The sequence below is a fragment of the Mixophyes fleayi genome, chromosome 4 (assembly GCF_038048845.1).
Source record: "Mixophyes fleayi isolate aMixFle1 chromosome 4, aMixFle1.hap1, whole genome shotgun sequence".
Classification (NCBI taxonomy): Eukaryota; Metazoa; Chordata; class Amphibia; order Anura; family Limnodynastidae; genus Mixophyes; species Mixophyes fleayi.
Genome location: NC_134405.1, coordinates 313289468 through 313309391, shown reverse-complemented (window position 1 = coordinate 313309391; position 19924 = coordinate 313289468). Strand labels below are relative to the sequence as shown.

Sequence of the window (19924 nt, the reverse complement as noted above, 5' to 3'; positions counted from 1 at the left end):
CTATGAAAAGGACTTGTGGACAGCTAGTCCTAGGGACGCCTGTCCATTATACTGGGACTCAAATTACCCACTACATTGTGGGGCCTTTGGGAGCAGAGAGATGGGACTGGTTGTCATTATAGCAAGGGGGGGGCCCAGTGCTCGTAGACTTCCTGTTATAGTGGAGTCCAGCCCAGACTGTTTATAAGTACTCTGTATAAGTGGGCGTGAAATAATTAAAATATAAAGGAAAAATTAGTAGGATATTCCACATATCATCATCATCATCATCATCATCATTTATTTATATAGCGCCACTAATTCCGCAGCGCTGTACAGAGAACTCACTCACATCAGTCATTCACATATCTTTATTTACTCGATTCCTAAATCCATACGAGTTTATTTGGTTTTGCTGAGACGTTTATATTTGTGTTACCATCTACAGAAAGTTGTAGCAGCCATTATTTTGGACTGAACCATTATTCACGAGCGTGCAGCAATACAAGTCTCTTCCAGCGACAGGGCCTCATGTCACAGTAATGTCAATGGTTCCTATTGAAATTATAGTCTGCGTTCTCATGAATCTTGGTTCACCGCACATAATGGCTGCCTCCACCACAAGCGTTGCTAATTGCTCCTTCTTGTTATATCAATGTTAATATAATATTGCAGCATGCTTAAAAACTTGTAGAACCGAGTGGTTTTAAAATGTTTTTTATTAAACTTTGATTTGTCCATCTTCTAGGCAGCCAAGTTGCTTGAAAAGCCAACGAATAAAGATCAAAGTGGGGCCTTGTTAAAGAAAGTGAAAGCTCTGGAACATCAGAGGGCGGAGGTGAGAAAATGTCACGTCAAAATACTCTAAGTTTATTTCTGCATTCAGTTTTCGTTCTGTGCCTTATGTACTCTATATCATTGGTTCGTATGCAAAAAAGATCTAGAACGGCTAATAGGACATGGTTTACAGTAATCAGATGCAAAGTGGGAATAACCCCCCACTTAAGTAATATTATTGTGAAAGGGGGAGATACACTTCTTAAATAAAGTGGATGGGATGTACTTCAGACTGTAGCTGTCTAGCCAGCAAGCAGTGTACACACCGACTTCTCCAGGCCGGCCAGCCTGGCAAAACACTGAATGCAGGTGCTGCAGATTTATCAGCTGGGAGTGAGAATGGGGGTCTTGGTCATTGATTTTTATCTATTCTTTAAATCAGTGGTTCCCAAACTGGGTGCCGCAGCCATCTCACAGGGGTGCCAGGGCCGCTGGTAAGCAAGGTGGGGGACTACTTGGTAATTCTTTTGGCTCATCGGTGCCTTGAAAATATTATGGAGACCCTAAAGGTGCCTGGAACTGAGAAAGATTGGGATCCATTGCTTTAAATGTTTGAGACTGGATTTATACTTTTAATTCCGTCACACAAATTTATTTGGTACCTTTAACAACATTAGGGGGGGAATCCATTTCAGAGTGATGTGTCGCTTGACGTCACAGCTTATTACGGTAAGGAATCTCCGCTCGTGTTCCTGCGCAGCTTTATGGGTGGAGATACATAGCCACGGGGTGCCTTTGTGAACTGTTCTGGAGGCACTCCGCAGCACATCGCAGAGATCATAGATCTTTATGGTAAGAGCATCCTATGTACATTTATACACTGGCTCTATGGATGCTCTTGCTGCATCCCAGGTGCGTCCTGAAATTCGGTGTGTATGGAAAACATTTTTGCAGAGAGTGATGATCTCTGTGACAACCGGTGTTGTGGCTGAAATAAACGTTCTCCAGATTTACAGCTGGTAAGATTTATATTGTGATCTTGACGAAGGGGATCCCCTATAACCTTGATCAATAAAGATTCATCATTGCAGAAAAACGGGTTTTATTACTGCTTATGGCTAAATTATCTGACCACACATAATGAGTCTGTCTACATTAGTGGTGATGATCCGCGTCTATAACTACATGGTGAATGTTTCCCACAGCTCCTCGAAGTAAATAAACAGTGGGATCAGCAGTTCCGCTCTATGAAACTTCAGTATGAAGAGAAGGTAATTTATTGTTAATAATACTACTACTATTATTGTTACTGAAATTAACTTTGTGTCTAATCACCTGGAATACACTAGTGATATGTTATAATGATGTATGTGGTAAATATCCTGTAAAATATACTTCTAATTGGAAGATGATGTCACTTGTTTGAAATATATCTTCTATTTGGTGAGTAGTGATGTCATTCCTGTACAAATATTGTTGGATTTGGTGAACAGTAATTTCTCTTGTGTCAATTTGACAATGTTCCATGACTTAATGTATAAGTCAGTGAAGGTGAAACGCGTGTCTTTTAGGGTCATCTAGTGCAAGCAATTTTATGTAGTAAGGTAGGATTATTTCCATTATAATCAGTGCTTGCATTAATGTATTCATTATGCCTTCTAAGAATAAGTTGGCCTCTTACTGCAGAGATTTGTGATTGCTCATGTTAACATTGCCACCCCACTCTTCCTCAGAAATATATGTCTTACTGGCCCCCTCATTGCACAGACCAAACTACACCTTTGTCCATGCAGTTCTTCCCCTGTATATGATTCACTTATTCTGGAAGAATTTAGAAGATCTCTTTTAGCTGCACTATTAGTATCCTTATAAAATGTCCCCCAATTGCTCCACACAGATCACATCTCTGCGGCAGAAGCTTTCTCAGGCAGCCAAGAGTGAGAATGAGCAGGAGTCGGAGAGAGACCGCAAGCAGCGAGATTTTGACCGCAAACTTCTTCTGGCCAGAGACAAAATAGAGGAGAAGGAGGTAAGATACAGGAGTAATGGCCAGATGGAATAAGAGAAGGGGGCACTGTAATAATATATGGGGAGATGCATTTCATTATCCTTCTAAAGTTGTGAGCACATGGACATTTGTAGTATAAACTCTGCTCTGTTGGTTGTGAACGGATGGCTAGCTGAGCTCGATGTGGGGCTTGTTGAACCATGTTATAAATATGATAGTATCTGCACAGGAATGTAATAATCCATTGGATGAGATACAACACTTATATTATATTCTGGAAACCCAGCACCCTCTATTGATATATTCTTGTCCTGCTGTCTGTTTTGTTTAACAAATGCAATAATGTATATTTATTCCACACTAAAGAAAACCATCAATATTTTTTTGTAATATTATTTTGCTTATTATATATCAAAATAAATATAATTTAAATAGTTAGTTTCTCATTACTTCCATTAGTTATACTCTCTACCGTGCTGCTGTTCCATAGAGAGACATCAGTTATTGTCTAAACCATTTTATGAGGGCAGCACGGTGGCTTAGTGGTTAGCACTTCTGCCTCTCAGCACTTAGGTCATGAGTTCGATTCGTGACCATGGTCTTATCTGTGTGGAGTTTGTACGTTCACCCCGTGTTTGCGTGGGTTTCCTCCCACACTCCAAAAACATACTGGTAGGATAATTGGCTGCTATCAAATTGTCCTTTGTCTCTGTCTGAGTGTGTGTGTAAGTTAGGGAGTTTAGACTGTAAGCTCCAATGGGGCAGGGACTGATGTGAGTGAGTTCTCTGTACAGCGCTACAGAATTGGTGACACTATATAAATAGTTGATGGTGATGATGAACTTTTTTTATTTTTATTTTTTTTATTTACAATATGCAGATGTCACTGTTACTATCACTAAGTAAAATATTAAAAAGCATCTTAACAAAACATAGTTTTAAAATACTGCATTATTAAGTAGTGAATTCCACCAGCAGTAAAAACTTACTGTGATATATCATGTTAGATGAAAGATGGGTATGGGAAGTATTCGAGGCTCAATGTAATTATTCCCTATAATGCCGCCCCATCTCCCCTCTCCCCCCCCAGTATTTAGTATATGTACATGAATGAAAGTCTGTATATTCTAGCCAGAAACTGAACCGTATAAACTTTCTCAGAATTTGTGCACACTACAATCTTCTGAAGCTGAGAGATAAATGGTGATGATGAGGGACTCTTGATGATTATGATGAGAGACGCTTGATGATGGTGATGATGAGAGACATTTGATGATGAGATGCTTGATTATGGTGATAAGGGACACATGATGATTATGAGAGACACTTGATGATTGTGATGATGACGACGGACTCTTGGTGATGATTATGATGAGAGACGCATGATGATAAGGGACTCTTGATCATGATGATGATGAGAGACGCTTGATGATGAGAGACGTTTGATGATGATGACGGACTCTTGGTGACAAAGATGACGAGGGACTCTTGGTGATGGTGATGAGGGACTCATGATGATGCTGAGAGACGCTTGATGAGGGACTCTTGGTGATGCACAGTGCTCATGGCTGTGTTAATATGTATTCGTGTGTGTGTGTGTCTTTTCTGGAATAACTCCAATACCTTTTTTTCCCCCTCAGTCACAAATCCAAACCCTGGAATCTGAAATAAAGGACCTGAAACAAAAGAATAAGTTTCTTCATGACCAGCTGAGTTCCACCTGCAAACAGCGTGAATACCAAGAGCGAGAGATCAGCCGACTAAATAAAGTAATTCTTTGCTCCAGCAGAGCTCACTGGCGACCTAACCATAAAATAATAATACACCCGTTCTCTGCCATGTATAAAGAGCCACAGAGATGTCTTAGAAGCAGTTGTACCTCTGTGATAGGCCATGGGAAAAGCAGTCCCCTCTCATCATGGCAGCCTGGTTACCTGCGTTCATGTCATTCAGACTGTTTTGTTTTTCATTTAAGGGGCTGATTTATTAAAGGACAATAGAGTTTTCTTCACTTCATCCTATATAGTAAGGGGGACTGCTGACAATAACCCCACCAGTGCTTAGTATTGCTAGCGGAGGCATTCCAATGCTTTTATGCGGAAGTCCCTGTTGTGTTAATTCAGGATAGTGGCAATATGGCAATAGAAGAAACATTTGTAAAAAGTAATTTATTGATTTATTATTTTCAGTAAGAAACTTTTTTAAATTTATTTCAAATGAATAGAGCCATTGCCCCACCCCCAGAAAATAAATATTTATTTTTGTGTTTTTTTTTAAAGAGAATATTTAATTTAATTTTAATTTTTGGAGTGGCAGCGGAATTGGAAGTTCAAATCAGGCCGCCAGCTCCATGCATGTGCCAGGGCCCATAATAAGAGCTTATGACAATAAAATAACAATACATCTTAATAAATAACAATGAGAATAATAATATCTATTTCCTCTCATTGTTTGCTGCTGATATGTGAATCATTTTATTACTGGATGAAATAAATGTGATTTTTTTTTTTTTTTTTAAACTCTTTCTCTGATTCCTGACACCTTACAATTTAAAGGTTCTTAATTCTTAAACCGATCAGTCTGACTAAAACCAAATACTAATTTTATCCACGTTAAGTATAAATGACTAGAAGGAACATTACTAACTGGAAGCTGCTGACCAGACACTGTTATTATCTTGGCAGGCACTTGAAGACGTCCTGAAGCTGCAGGGATCTAGTCCTCGGTCTCCTTCATTCACCTTCTCTGCAGAAGACACGGGACTTCTCCAGCGCCAGGAACTCATTACTCAGATTGAACTCCTCAAACAACAGGTGCATCCTCCTTCCAAAGTAACACTGTGAAATAACTCACTGCTTTATATATTGAGTTCTTCCAAACTACACCATGCAAGTAAGAAGTGTATGTGATAAATGGAGATTGGGAGGACAAGACATGGAAGAATACAGGGGGTATTAAGGGGTTGGGTGCGCTTTACCGATGTCCACTACTCCGATATGGAGAAGGCCTACAACGAAAACCCGAAATTATGAAAAACCGATGTGAAGATAAACAGACTTACCTTTAACCCGAAGCTGGAGATCTTCTATGGGAGCACCATGCTGACAGCAAGTCATTCAAATTGGAGAAGTGTTCGGCACTGCAGGCTGACGTCATTGCGACGTCTGTCAATAGAAATTTAAAGAGGCAATGTCGGGTTAAGTGTTTAAACACTTAACCTTAGGGGTCCCCACATTGCCGCTTTAAATTTCTGAAGGCAAGTCTTTTCCAATCGATTTTTCATAATTTCGGGTTTTCTTTGTAGGCCTTCTCCATGTCGGAATAGTGTTAATCGTAAAAACGATTACCACCGGTATTAAGGGTATAGAATGCAGATCCCTTCAGGGTTTCACCCCCACGTGCCATCTCTTTTTTTTGGGCATTAAGCCTCCTGTGTTCCTATATCTCCTCTTTAGATTCTAACTGTGGGGTCTATGTAACAAGTGGTGAAGACCTAAAATGCCAGCGTAAATACCGGCAAAGGGCTCTTTCCAAACTTTTTCTGGTTTCTCGAAGGGTTAACACTGGAGAAATCATAGATCACAGGTCTTTATAAATGGGATCCAGCTGAAGCCTCTCATGCTTCCATAGATCTTTCTCGGGAGAAAGCGCTATGAAAAAGTATTTTGTGGAGGAGGAGGGGTCTTCGCCGGGGCTCCCAGAGCAGCCCTGACATGATAAATTGCAGCGTTACTGCTTTATGTATTGCTGTGGTTTGCAGAGTTACATAATGGTTGATACCGCTGTTTAATAATAAATAGACTCCTTCGTTCCGCTACATCACAGCAAACTGTGCTCCAGCAGCTCTGTTGCCTCTACTATTCCCAGCATCCTCTGCAGCTCGCCAGTTGGCCAAACTTGCTGCGGGTTTAAAGGATACACACAAACTATTATCACAGGGTTCATTCGATAAGGTACTGAACTGTTTACCTATTTTAAATCACCAGTTAGGGGATCTGGAGTTCTTGTAGGGATTATATTTGGGAACAGAGCTCCCATGAGAACCACAAGTATTCTGCAAAATATTATTATTTTTGAGTATTCCTAAAGTACCAAAGGGTTCCACAGCTCTATACAATATTGGGATATCGTCATGTATCTGGGAAGTGGTTGATGGAATAGGGTCATGCTCTGTATATCTTTGGAGATATTAGGATAGTATTCGCTTTATTCTATGGGTTTTGCTTATGCAGAGTTCTAGTAACATATATCAGCCATTATCTGATGGGTGAATACATACAAGGGAAATACTCTGGAATTGATTTTGAATGGAAAGGTGCACTATTTGTGCTTGTGTTTCATTCTTCCCCATCTAAATCTGTAAATAAAAAGCTACCTATTTAATTATGTTGCTGCAAGAAAACCCTCAATGTTCCAAAAAAGAAAAAACAAACTAAAAATAAATCTGTATAAAACAGTAAAAAGTTATTCCCAGTCAAACTGGCTCTTGATGGTGTTAATTATCCTACTACAAGTTGGACAGTGAAAGCAGATGTCTGGTTGCTATGGGTAACAGCTTATTTGTCACTTGATTTGTTGTTCTATAGAATGAGGCTTATGTCTATAAGTCCATATGTTCAGTTCTCAAATAAACATCAGCCCAGTATTTGGAATAGTTAATATGTAGAATTCTATTATGACTACAATTACTATACTAGAGAGCTATACTAGAATACCATATGAGTAGCCCTGCTATGTCCTGTTCGGTCTATTTTGCTATGTCCACACATTGAAGTTTCCTTCTTTTACTCAACAAATAGAATTCTAAAGAACGTTGTTTTTAAACCATCACTTGAGGGACTTGAGTACTACAGATGGGGAGGAAAAACACTTAACGAAGTCATCCAGAATGTCCATTCCTTTCAAGAAAACAACCACAATAGCTACTTAGGAGGATGGTGCTTCTCTGTTCTGCGTCACTCTGGGCAGTGTAAAGCTTGTAAGATTGGCTTGCTAGAATTCTAGACCAGTTGTTTCTCATTAACACTACTTGTAGATCTTTTGAATACACCTCAGCTCCAACTAGGAAATATGGAAAACATGTACAGTTGCTGTCCTAGATAACACAAATGTTCTGTATAAACAGGTTGGTTGGTTGATTGATTGATTAAAAAAACGGGCATTCCCATTGGTAGCATAGCAAGCTAACTGATGTGCTGTGCTTTGCCATTTCAGTTATTTGTCTAATATCAGATTAAACTTCTCTGATATCTAAACAGCTCTGCAATGGAGCGTCAGGGTGAAAAAGCCATATATTTTACATTTAAATATTAAAATATCAATTTGGGGTTAGTTATGTTGTCTAAGCTTAAGGCTGGGATACGTCCTAAACTATAAGCGGAAAAATACATTTTCTTTGCTGTGGTTTATGTATGGCTATTTTCAAGCAAAGTGGGTTATTAAATGTGCTTCATAGTTTCGAGCTTCTGTGACACGGTTGAATTATGGCGATTAAATTATTGGCGGGTAGACAAGCACATCTGCTGTGCTCTAAGCTTATGTCATTTTACAGTAATCATTCAATGTCTATTAATATAGTTTATGATCCTCGGTCTGGCTAAGGAATTTTTCATGTGTGTCTTGCTTAATTTTGACTGATTTTTGTTTACTTTGGGACCCAGATTCCAATTCCTTGGAATTTGCTTCCTCTGGTAACAAAACAAAAAGTGTGGAAATGATTGTGCACTTGGTTACATAAAGTGCACCAATCGCCTTTTGTGGCTTGGACCAATTATAATGTGGCCTTTTAATTCACTAGGAACCAATTGCTTCACTGAAATGAATAGCAGCATTTTCATGAATATCGGTTTGGCCATCAAAATGGCTGCCTTTAAAATGTGCCTCAGTGATGTCACTGGCTGCTGGTGAATTGATAGGCTGCCTTCTTACGATTCTTGACAAAATGGCTGCCTTCACTGTTGATGAGTTCACTTCAACTTTTATTAGTGATTTATAGGAATGTTGTTGGGAAATATATTGTAATGTACTGTAGCTCCAAGCTGTGGGAGCTATATACCAAGTTACTAAAAAGACTGTCCAGCTTGCCGATCTCTTGACACTGAACAGACACCCTTATTCCCTCACCCCCTCCTCCAGAACTTTCTAAAAAACCAGACTAGCACATATGACATATGTCATATGTAAGCTGTTGTCCACTCACATTTCAAGCTGCCTTTTTATATGTTACCATTAGCAGCTGACAAATCCTGCATACTGTACATTGTCTTAGAAAGTGTGTGTGGCTGCATCGTGCAGTTTGCATTTGCACTGGTCCCTAGTTACTGTAGGGATAAACCTCCTGATAATTCTTAGTAGGGCTGTATTTCCCACACCACAAAGTTGGAGGTGTCTTAACAGAGGATATAACTTATACTCTGCCTGCTTGGATATGCACTGTGACTATTTATGACAGAAATCTATTCTCCATGTTTTGTTTTGCTCAAGCAATGTGTTTTGATTACAAAACTTCATATAACACCCAAAGCATACAGCCTCTTATCACGCTCTCTGATAACTAATGTGTGTATTTATTGTGAAAGTATATATCGATAATCCACAGATTTAAAACAACTTTAAAAGGACTGGAAATCTGACCGTAGCCTGCATGAATGATAAGCCTTCTTATTTTAGTTTGGTTTCTACTTGAATCTCTGACCCATAGTTTGGAAATAGACTTCCATTGTGTAATCTGTTCCGATGGGAATCAAATGCCTTCCATTCACAATCCTGCTTACAGAATATGGATATTTCTTTCTTATTAAATTGGCTACTATTTTATTCATGGGTTTTGATTTCCAAAAATGAGTTTTCACATCTGATAGAAATGATAAATACACTTTAGTGGATCTGTTTGTTTGTTTGTTTTAATTTAAATAGATATATAAGTGCTGAAGTGACTTCCTGTTGTGTACCACTGGTTATCTGATATACACATTAGTTATCTGGTTATCTGATATACACATTAGTAGAATATACACCGACCAGCCACAACATTTAAACCAGTGACGGGAATAACATTGATCATCTCATTACAACAGCACTTGTCAAGGGGTGGTATATATTAAGCAACAAGTGAAGAGTCAGTTTTTGAAGTTGATGTTGATGTGTTGGAAGCAGAAAAAATGAGCGTATGGATCTGAGCCAATTAGACAAGGGCCATATTGTGATGGCTAGATGACTGGGTCAGAACATCTGGAAAATACAAGGTCTTGTGTTCTCGGTATGCAGTGGTTAGTACCCACCAAAAGTGGTCCAAGGAAGGACAACCGGTAAACCGACGACAGGGTCGAGGGCCCCCAAAACTCATTAATGCACATGGAGAGCGAAGGCTAGCAGGTCTGGTCCAATCCCACAGCAGAGCTACTGTAGCACAAATTGCTGAAAATGTTAAAGCTGGCTATGGTAGAAAGGTAAAAAGGGGGAGGTTACTGTCGCACTGATTAGGCAATGACCCTCCAATATAAAAATCTTATGAAAATTCCTATCTCATCTGGAGGGGTGCTACCAATAACATATTTATTATAGTTCAAACAAAAAGGAAAGCTAGAGGTTATTTATGGTGCACAAGATTTCCCATATTTCATTTATTATGACACAACATTGATTAAAATATAACCTTTATTAGTATTTTATATAAAATAGTCTTCTTAAAATAGCGCGAAATTGAAAGTGATTTAGTGAATATGTGAGTTAAAACTCTGGGTGCGCTAAAACTTCTCTGAGTTAATTAATGACCTATGCAGTTTTGTAAATATGGTAAGTATATAATTCATCCAAATTAGACTGTGTTTACTATATCCCTCACCAATTCAATATTGATAACAGGGATTTCTTGTAACATCTATAGAGAGTCAGAAGAATAATTCCCTGAGACTCTTAATGATATTATGAATTATATACTTACCATATTTACAAAACTGCATAGGTCATTAATTAACTCAGAGAAGTTTTAGCGCACCCAGAGTTTTAACTCACATATTCACTAAATCACTTTCAATTTCGCGCTATTTTAAGAAGACTATTTTATATAAAATATTAATAAAGGTTATATTTTAATCAATGTTGTGTCATAATAAATGAAATATGGGAAATCTTGTGCACCATAAATAACCTCTAGCTTTCCTTTTTGTTTGAACTATGATAGAAAGGTGCCAGAACACACAGCTTGCTGTGTATGGGGCAGTGTAAGCGCAGACTGGTAAGTGGCTGACCCCTGTCCACTGCTGAAAGTGCCTACAATGAGCACCAGAACTGGACCATGCAGCGGTGGAAGAAGGTGGCCTGGTCTGATGAATCATGTTTTCTTTTACATCATGTGGATGGCCAGGTGCATGTGCGTCGTTTACCTGAGGCAGAGATGGCACCAGGATGAACTATGGGAAGAAGACAAGCCAGTGAAGGCAATGGGATGCACTGTGCAATGTTCTGCTGGGAAACTTTGGGTCCTGGCATTCATGTGCATGTTACTTTAACACGTATCACCTACCTAAACATTGTTGCAGAACAAGTACACCCCTTCATGGCAATGGTATTCCTTGATGAGAGAGGGATAATGCACCCTGCCACACTGCAAAAATTGTTCAGGAATGGTTTGAGAAACATGACAGAGTTCAAGTAGTTGACTTGGCCTCCAAATTCCCAAAGTTCTCAATCCGATCGAGCATCTGTGGGAAGTGCTGGAAAAACAAGTGCGAATCATGGAGGCCCCACCTCGCAACATACAGGACTTGGCAGCACAGTGGCCTAGTGGTTAGCACTTCTGCCTCACAGCACTGGGGTCATGAGTTCGATTCCCGATCATAGCCTTATCTGTGTGGAGTTTGTATGTTCTCCCTGTGTTTGCGTGGGTTTCCTCCGGGTGCTCCGGTTTCCTCCCACACTCCAAAAACATACTAGTAGGTTAATTGGTTGCTATCTAAATTGACCCTAGTCTCTCCCTCTCTGTCTCCCTGTCTGTCTGTGTTTGAGTGTGTGTGTGTCTATATTAGGGAATTTAGACTGCAAGCCCCAATGGGGCAGGGACTGATGGGAGTGAGTTCTCTGTACAGCGCTGCGGAATTAGTGGCGCTATATATATAAATAAATGATGATGATGATGATGACTTAAAGGATCTGCTGCTAAAGTCTTGGTGCCAGATACCACAGGACGCTTTCAGAGGTCTTGAGGAGTCCATACCTGTTTTGGCGGCACGAGGAGGACCTACACAATATTAGTCGGGTGGTTTTAATGCTGTGGTTGATTGTGTGTGTGTTTGTGTGTGTGTGTGTGTGTGCCATGTTGATTTCAAACCTGGTGACATTGGACAGCAGAGGACTACATATGATCTAAAGATACATTATTCTAGAGTGTGTGCTTAACCAGTGGTATAGCACTGTATTTTCAAAATAGACTCTTTCACTTAATTCTATACAATTTGGGGACAAAATCCAATAGTATGTTCATCTTTGGATATGAGTTTTCAAGCTCATACCTACTAAAGATGGGAAAATTAAAATGTGTAACCAACATTGGTATGCATCCAGCCATGAGATGATATCCCCAGTGCACCCAATTCTGTCTTTCATCCAGTGTTCATCTTACATCTACAACTGTAGAACTGTGCTCTGTTAGTTTACACATAGGGACTTGTTGTCTGCCTGATCTTCTTTGCTTTCACCTTCCGCTAAATGCTTTGCCAGTTTAGCTGAAATGTAACTTAAAATAGGAATCATTAATCCCTATGGAGAATAGGGTAGCCTATACAGCTAGCAGTCATATAGCATATATAATAGAAGAAAATAGGAAAGGTCATTATTCCAGCTTGGTGCCGTGACTGTTAAAATGTTCATCGTGGGGCAATGAGAGACAATTATAGCAGTTAACCAAAATTTGGTCAATTATAAAATCTGGACGCTAACAACTGCCAACAAAAGAACATTACAGAAAACAATATACACAGTCAATAGAATCAATATTTGGTTCTTGATCTTTATTCATACTCTCTGTCTACAGGTGGCAATCTTTGAAGAGGACTTTAAGAGGGAGCGCAGCGACCGAGAACGTATGAATGAGGAAAAGGAAGAGCTGAAACAACAACTGGAACAGCTTCAAAAACAGTTGGCTCATACCAAAACTCAGGTGAAATAATGCGAGCATCCAACATACAAGAGCCTGTTAGTATTTCAGCTCGTATTTAAAATTGAAAGGTCTCAAAACATTTAAATAGACATATACAAGGCATTCCTTCCCGACACCAATAATTCAGCGTTGTTTACATGGAAGAAAAACATTAACCATGCCAGAGAAATACTTTTCAAAACCGTAATATATGAGGGTGGAATAAATACTACAATTTACAGCTTGTTGCCATTGGGGACTAAGATATAGAACAGGAGGAGTTTGCTTTTGATTTGTAATTAGAATTCTGTTTTGTTGTTTGTGGTTTTTTTGTGTTAAATATTTATGCAAGAGCATATGAAGGTTAGGCATCACCTATTATTCTCATTACAAATGTTATGGTGTCCATTCAACACACTTTGCCTTATCAACCTGTATTTTCCTTTTCAGTTGCGTTCCTGCAAGGAGGATTTGCGAAGGGAAAAAGAAAGTTCCAATGAACCAACAAGACAGCAGGTACTATTTAGTTCTGTGTTTAACCCATTTGTAGTCAAGGGCATTGTGCTCCTCATACTCCAAGACTAAGGCTATTGGTTAGATTTATCATACCTTCTTAAAAAGTAAAAATTGAGCTGTTGCCGATAGTAACCAACCAGATTCTAGCTACCATTACATACGTTCTAGAACATGATGGCTAGAATCTGATTGGTTGCTATGGATATAATCTCCAATTTTCCATTTTCTTTTTAGGTTTAATAATTGTACCCCATAAGTTAGATTTATTTTCAATATGCAAATATGTGCAAAATGTGAAAAACAGAGTTGCATTACATCCCTTTTCAACCTGTTTACTAGTAACGTCAGCAATATAGGCGCATAAGCACAGCTATCATCCTTTTTATTTTTGTTGTTGCGCAATTAACCCCTGGTAAAATGGTCAACAGGTCGACATGCCTTGAAGTTACAGATCCAGAAAATGTTAAATCCTTGGTAATGTAATATTATAAACTGTTACTCACAAGGGGCCTCATCAGTTAATAGATCTACACACAGTTGTGCTAACTTTGGACCAGCGAACCTAAGTACTGCTGATGCGACATATGTTTGCCCTCAAACACCCAGCTAATGATCCCAATATATTTTTATTACTGTTGGAGCACAGGTCCCTCAGTTAATATGTTCTAGTATGTGCGGTAAACAATAACTGATATTAACCAGTGCAGGTTAAAATATACCCTCATGGTAAATGTATGTATTTATTTTTTTCCAGTAAGATCTTCAGGTCTGTAATATCATTATGTCCCTGTAAAAAGGATTTATTGATGCAGCTAGTGAGTCACCGGCCCTGTGTCATCTGAATAGCACTAATGAAATCATAGAGTGCTCAGCTGCAAATGCATTTCTGATGAAGAGAGATTAATTGCTATTCAGACGTCATGTCTGCTGACGTACTTGCACTGCTCCTGAGTGTTTGTCAAAGGTCTAGATGGGAAATATGTTATTCATGGCCGCTATGGAAAGCAAATAAAATGCTTTTAACATTTAGATATACAATGGAAAAATATATCAAAGTATTACATTAAAGCTGTGGGTGCCAGATGATTTCTCTGAAAAAATGTTCTCAAATGACTGCAACAGTTCCCTCTGACTGCAAATTCACCTTATTACAAAGGGATGAAATTCCCTGGCAGTAAATATACAGTGAATCTCCTTAAAGGGCAACTTCACCCAGACGTCTGACAATGACCACTTGCCTTCCACTCTCGATTCTCTGGTTAGGCCGTGGCCCAGTTTAACAGTCCTATATCACTCTCCAATCCCCACTTGGTCTGTCCACTTTCGTTATACTGTTAGGCCTGGGGTTGAGTCAACCTCATTAACTTCCCAGTCAGGAAATTCAGGTGACTGATACGCTCATGGGGAGGGGCATCGACACCATCATCACTTGCTTTAGACAGGCCATGCGGGAAAAGGAGAGTGAAATGCGTTGTGACTGTTAGGGGCATATTCAATTGTTCCGAATCCCCGCGGCGTTAAAACTATTACCGTTATTCCGGTGATAGTAAGCTGGATCTCACCTCGCGGCTCAGGGAGCTGCGAGCTGAAATCCAGCGAGAAAACTACCGTAATAACGGTAATAGTGCGCGGAGTGCGAGATTTTTGGCTTATCCACCCACAATTGAATATGCCCCTTAGAGCAAGCAGATATCTTTAATATCGTTTTGCCTTCACAATGATGCTATTTAAACTATTTAATACCAGCTTTAATGTTTGGGAAGTAGCATTTTAAACATGTTCACAGATAACAGATAATAATTCGGATATTTTTTTTCCTACCTTATTATATAATCTGTAGAATAACATGTTTAGTTTCGTATTGTTTGATACCACAATGCATATATCCCAATAGTCAGAATTTTGGTGGGGCTGTTTCTATCCTCAGACTCAGAAAGGAGAGTGGTTTCATGAGCATGTGGGATGGGGCGTGGTTTGCGCATGTTTTGGGGAGGGGCTTATTTTGTCCAGATTTTGCTTTTTAAAATGTTAGGAGGTATGACAGTGTTCCTGCATGAGTTTCATAGGAGTCTCACATTAGTACATTGTGCTGTTGGTTAACATAGCTCCTATCACTCTGACTGTGGCTTCCGTCATTCCTCCATTCCCCTGATAACATGACACTGTTCCTGACTTGTCCTCACTAACACAAGTGAACAGGTCTCCACCTCCCACAAGATCAGGACACGTATGTCCTGTTGCTGTAAGCATTCTGATGATCTGATTGGCTGCAGGCTGTTCTATCCCCATCTATTTCAGAACTGAGGGCTTTGTGGAAGATAATGTGATAAAGTTCTCAAACCCTGGTCAAATGCACCATTGAAACCTTTTCTGGTATGTGTTCCAGGCTCCAGGAGAGAGGTATGTCCTAAATCCTCAAATGGGTCCTGCCTGCCCTCCATACCAGTATCCTTACAGCCCACCTGGCCCAGTGTATCCAGGATTTGATGACTGGCAAATCTGCTATCCACCTCCAGTCGTTGCTCCGGAACACAGTCAGGTTCAGGAATTACCGAATGTTCCACCGGTGAGTCTTCATAACCCATCTTGTCCCAGTAGAGCTCTCTCACGTGAATCTGTTCTAATGGTCTTTTATTTACAGCCTGCATATCGTTGGAAAATGTCCAATGTACCTCCAAGACCTCATAATCCAATGGATGCAGAGATGTCCAAATCTAGAAAGAAGGAGCCTGGTGAGTAGCAGCTTGCAGTTTGGAACAATATTTAGATGACTATTGTGCATTAGGAAAAAATATCACTTTAGCCTAGAAATGTTTAGGATGGAGTATCCCCGCACTGGTGACTGATGCCCTTAGATTTATACAGGCTTTATCAGGAAAGAAATGTGATTTTTTTATTTTTTTTGTTATTGAATGAATAGCAGGGAGTTCTTGCTTTGTGAATGTTCTAATTCTGTGATTGGCTATAGGTTGACTCCTAGCCTGGTTTACGTTCTAATTCTATGATTGGCTACAGGTTTTTCTCTAGCCCTGTATACATTGTAATGCTCCGATTGGCTATAGATTGGTTTAACCCTGTGAATATTCTAATGTTCTGGTTGGCTATATATTGGTCTAGCCCTGTGAATATTTTAATGCTGTCATTGGCTATAGATTGGTCTAGCCCTGTGAATATTCTAATGCTGTCATTGGCTATAGATTGGTCTAGCCTGTGAATATTCTAATGCTGTGATTGGCTATAGATTGGTGTAGCCCTGTGAATATTCTAATGCTGTGATTGGCTATAGATTGGTCTAGCCCTGTGAATATTCTAATGCTGTGATTGGCTATAGATTGGTGTAGCCCTGTGAATATTCTAATGCTGTGATTGGCTATAGATTGGTGTAGCCCTGTGAATATTCTAATGCTGTGATTGGCTGCAGATTGGTTCTGGAGCTTCCCATTCAAGTTCAAAACTTCTGTGCTTTTGATTTGATGGCTTTGCTAATTTTTTTATGGTGCCTTATCTTATCTTATCAGATGAAATAGGCATGTTTTCCTGCATTAGTCAGCATTTTAGTTGTATTATACGGTAATGGATATAAACATAAACTAATTATAACTAGATATGCATGTCTGATTACCTACACCATGTTTACATGATTGTGTTTATTTTTAGATGGACCTAAGAGAGGAGTCCAGAATCCACAGAGGCCAACCTGAGCAGATGCAGTGGAGGCAACATTTTCAAATCTATTCTGCTCCTACTTACAACTTTCTGGGTGTGGTGTCATTATATCCAACCATTTGGTTCATGAGCCAACAGCTGATCAACTTCCATTTGGCTCTATAACTATCTGCGAGAACAGGGGACGCTGGTCAAGCTTGATCAGATGAGCACGGAGGGCATTATGGTGGCTTAGTGCAGTGCATGACAAAATATGGAGACTAACATCTAAGGTTAGATGTTTAGGTTTTAGCACGATCCTTATATAATGATAGAACCACATGACCTTGATCATATGGTTCACTAAAGAACACTTTAGGTCTAATGCAGCCATTCAAATTCTCTATTTGTAATGGTTTACATATAATTGGATACATCAAAATTGATATAGTCACACCAATGATATCCGCACTACCTTACCCTGTGTCAAATGTCTTCTTAAAGCGCACTTATCACACAATGGAACCAAACTTTATGGCAGTGCCGCTGTTAATTTCATAGGAGCTTATGACATCACTGAGCCATTGTTCTGGTGGTGAAGCACGATGACTGATATTTATGATCAAAAAAAGTGTAAAAGGTATCCAAACCCATTGGTAAATTGCCCTCATTGCTACTGTGCTAACTAAAAGTCATTAAAACGATGATCTATAATGAATATATAAAATGTCATGGATATGATAGGTTCCCTTTAAATCTAGTTCAATATTTTTACAGATGTGCGCGTAGCCATGTTAGTTTGTCTTGCCTTCAGATTTACTTTAGTTTTAATCTTGCTCAGCAATATCATTAGTAACGTTACACCCCTTTTCTAAGAACTGGGCAACAAATTAGTGAATTCTGGGGGCTTTCCAAACTTAGTAATAAGTTGATTAGATCATTGTAGAGATGATTGAACTGAGCCTACCCCATATTGGTCACCACTTTGCACATGATTAACATACAAAAGCTAGGGGACTTATTCTGATTTATCCAGCAGTACTAAAACCACTCTGGATATCATTACATCTACAAAAAAAGGTTTCAGCCTCTACTGGCAAATCATAAAACCCCCTCCCCCCAGCTTCCTCCAAAAATAGAAACGATAATTATCCTTGTACGGTTTAATTTAATCTATAACTCAATTAATGAATTTAATTTCTTAGACCAATTTAAAGCAGACCCGTCACCTACACACAATCCTGAAATTCAGCCTCAGAACTGGGGACATCAATGAGGTTTGAAGCACAAAAAAGAAGTTCTGCCTTGCTGCTGTGCAAGATCTAGAGCAGGCATGTCCAACCTGCAGCCCTCCAGGTGTTGTGAAACTACAAACCCCAGCATGCTTTGCTGGTAGACAACCAGTTGATAGCTGGAAGTGCATGCTGGGACTGGTAGTTTCAAAAACATCTGGAGGGCCGCAGGTTGGACAGGCTTGATCTAGAGGGAATTAAAATGGCCCTGGCTGATTTACAGATCTTACAAGCAGTAATTAAAATGATTTCATATATGTTAATTTTTTCAAACTATAATTGTTTTGTTTACATTGATTTGTATGAAACATAGGTATAGCTAAACCAACAATGCTCAGATACTAAAACATACATAATTGAAGTTAGAGCTTGAAAGACGTGTGTAATGTGCATCAAGAGTAGCAGAAATTAATGCAAAATGCTTAATTTATCATTTCGGTAAGCAGTCATTGTGTGTGCTGAATCAATATGCATGAGAATAGAAACTATTGGTTCAGTAGAAACCAGTGAGCTCACTGAGGCATGCGGCACACTTTAACCTTCACCACCAATGACCTCTACCTAAACTATTGTGAGGATTCACAACACTAGCTCCAGGTGACAGCTGAGAAAACAATTACAGTGAGGATTCACACTAGCTCAAGATGATAGCTGTCAGATAATTATTCACAATGACAGCCACAAACACCTTTTCTCAATTCATGTAATCGGCACTATGCTAAGAACCCAATCTAGCTAGTCACCTCACTTGGGCTAGTGCACAACTTTTTATTTACGTTGCCATCAGCCCTTCAGTGAAAAGGTCAAGTCAATCAGTGCAATTTATCTCGCCTGTTTGTAGCTTTTAAAAAGGAGCAACATTTTGATAGAATTATTTCTCTCTCCTGTTTGTAGCATTCAGTTCTGATTGACTCTGCACTTAGCCCTTTAGTGAAAAAGTCGAGTAAAGAAAGCTATGCAGTAGCCCAGGTTTCTAGATTGCTGTTCTTAATAGAGTGCTGATTACAGGAAAATATGTCATTGTGACTAGTTAACTGACAGCTGCCATCTGGAGCTAGTGTTGTGAATCCTCACAGTAATTGTTTTCTGACAGCTGTCATATGGAGATATTGTTGTGAATCTTCACAAATATATACTGTTGTATATTATTACTTGTTGAATTTAGGAAGGGTTTTATCCTTTCCAGAGTGGTGCGAATGAAAAACAGAAGATAAAAGGTTGTTGTTCTACTAAATCCGTAAATAAATTGGGAACAGATTTATCCGTGTAGTGTAAATTCTTGAGATAGCAGTTTATGAATAGTGTCGGCTGTAAGCATCTTGATTACAAATGAAAGGAAACGGTCAGTAACAGCTGCTTGAGAGCAGAGCACGTAGTCATTATTTAGAATAGGTAAGTGTTTGAAAGCCAATGAATGTTACCGCGCCCTACATTAAAGAAAGAAAACTGGAGAACAGAGTAGAAAAAAGACAGAGGTGCAATCATTGGGCCTGATTCATCAAGGCACGCATTCTGAGCGCAACCCGCGTTCGGTATTATACGCACATATTTCAGCTTTGCGCACTCCCGAAA

The 19924-nt window shown here is 39.3% G+C and overlaps 1 protein-coding gene across 3 annotated transcripts in view; it reads left to right on the top strand.

Moving 5' to 3' along the window:
• TNIP1 (TNFAIP3 interacting protein 1) overlaps positions 1–19611 on the top strand; it is a 62270-nt gene extending 42659 nt beyond the window's left edge. For all 3 annotated transcript variants that reach the window (XM_075210073.1, XM_075210074.1, XM_075210072.1), the window contains 10 exons: positions 728–817; positions 1962–2027; positions 2654–2785; positions 4405–4533; positions 5449–5577; positions 12795–12920; positions 13350–13415; positions 15802–15981; positions 16057–16147; positions 17073–19611. In XM_075210073.1, the coding sequence (XP_075066174.1) occupies positions 728–817; positions 1962–2027; positions 2654–2785; positions 4405–4533; positions 5449–5577; positions 12795–12920; positions 13350–13415; positions 15802–15981; positions 16057–16147; positions 17073–17116 (1053 nt within the window). In that variant the 3' untranslated portion in view covers positions 17117–19611. The remainder of the gene's footprint in view (positions 1–727; positions 818–1961; positions 2028–2653; positions 2786–4404; positions 4534–5448; positions 5578–12794; positions 12921–13349; positions 13416–15801; positions 15982–16056; positions 16148–17072) is intronic.
• The last annotated feature ends 313 nt before the right edge of the window (positions 19612–19924 follow it).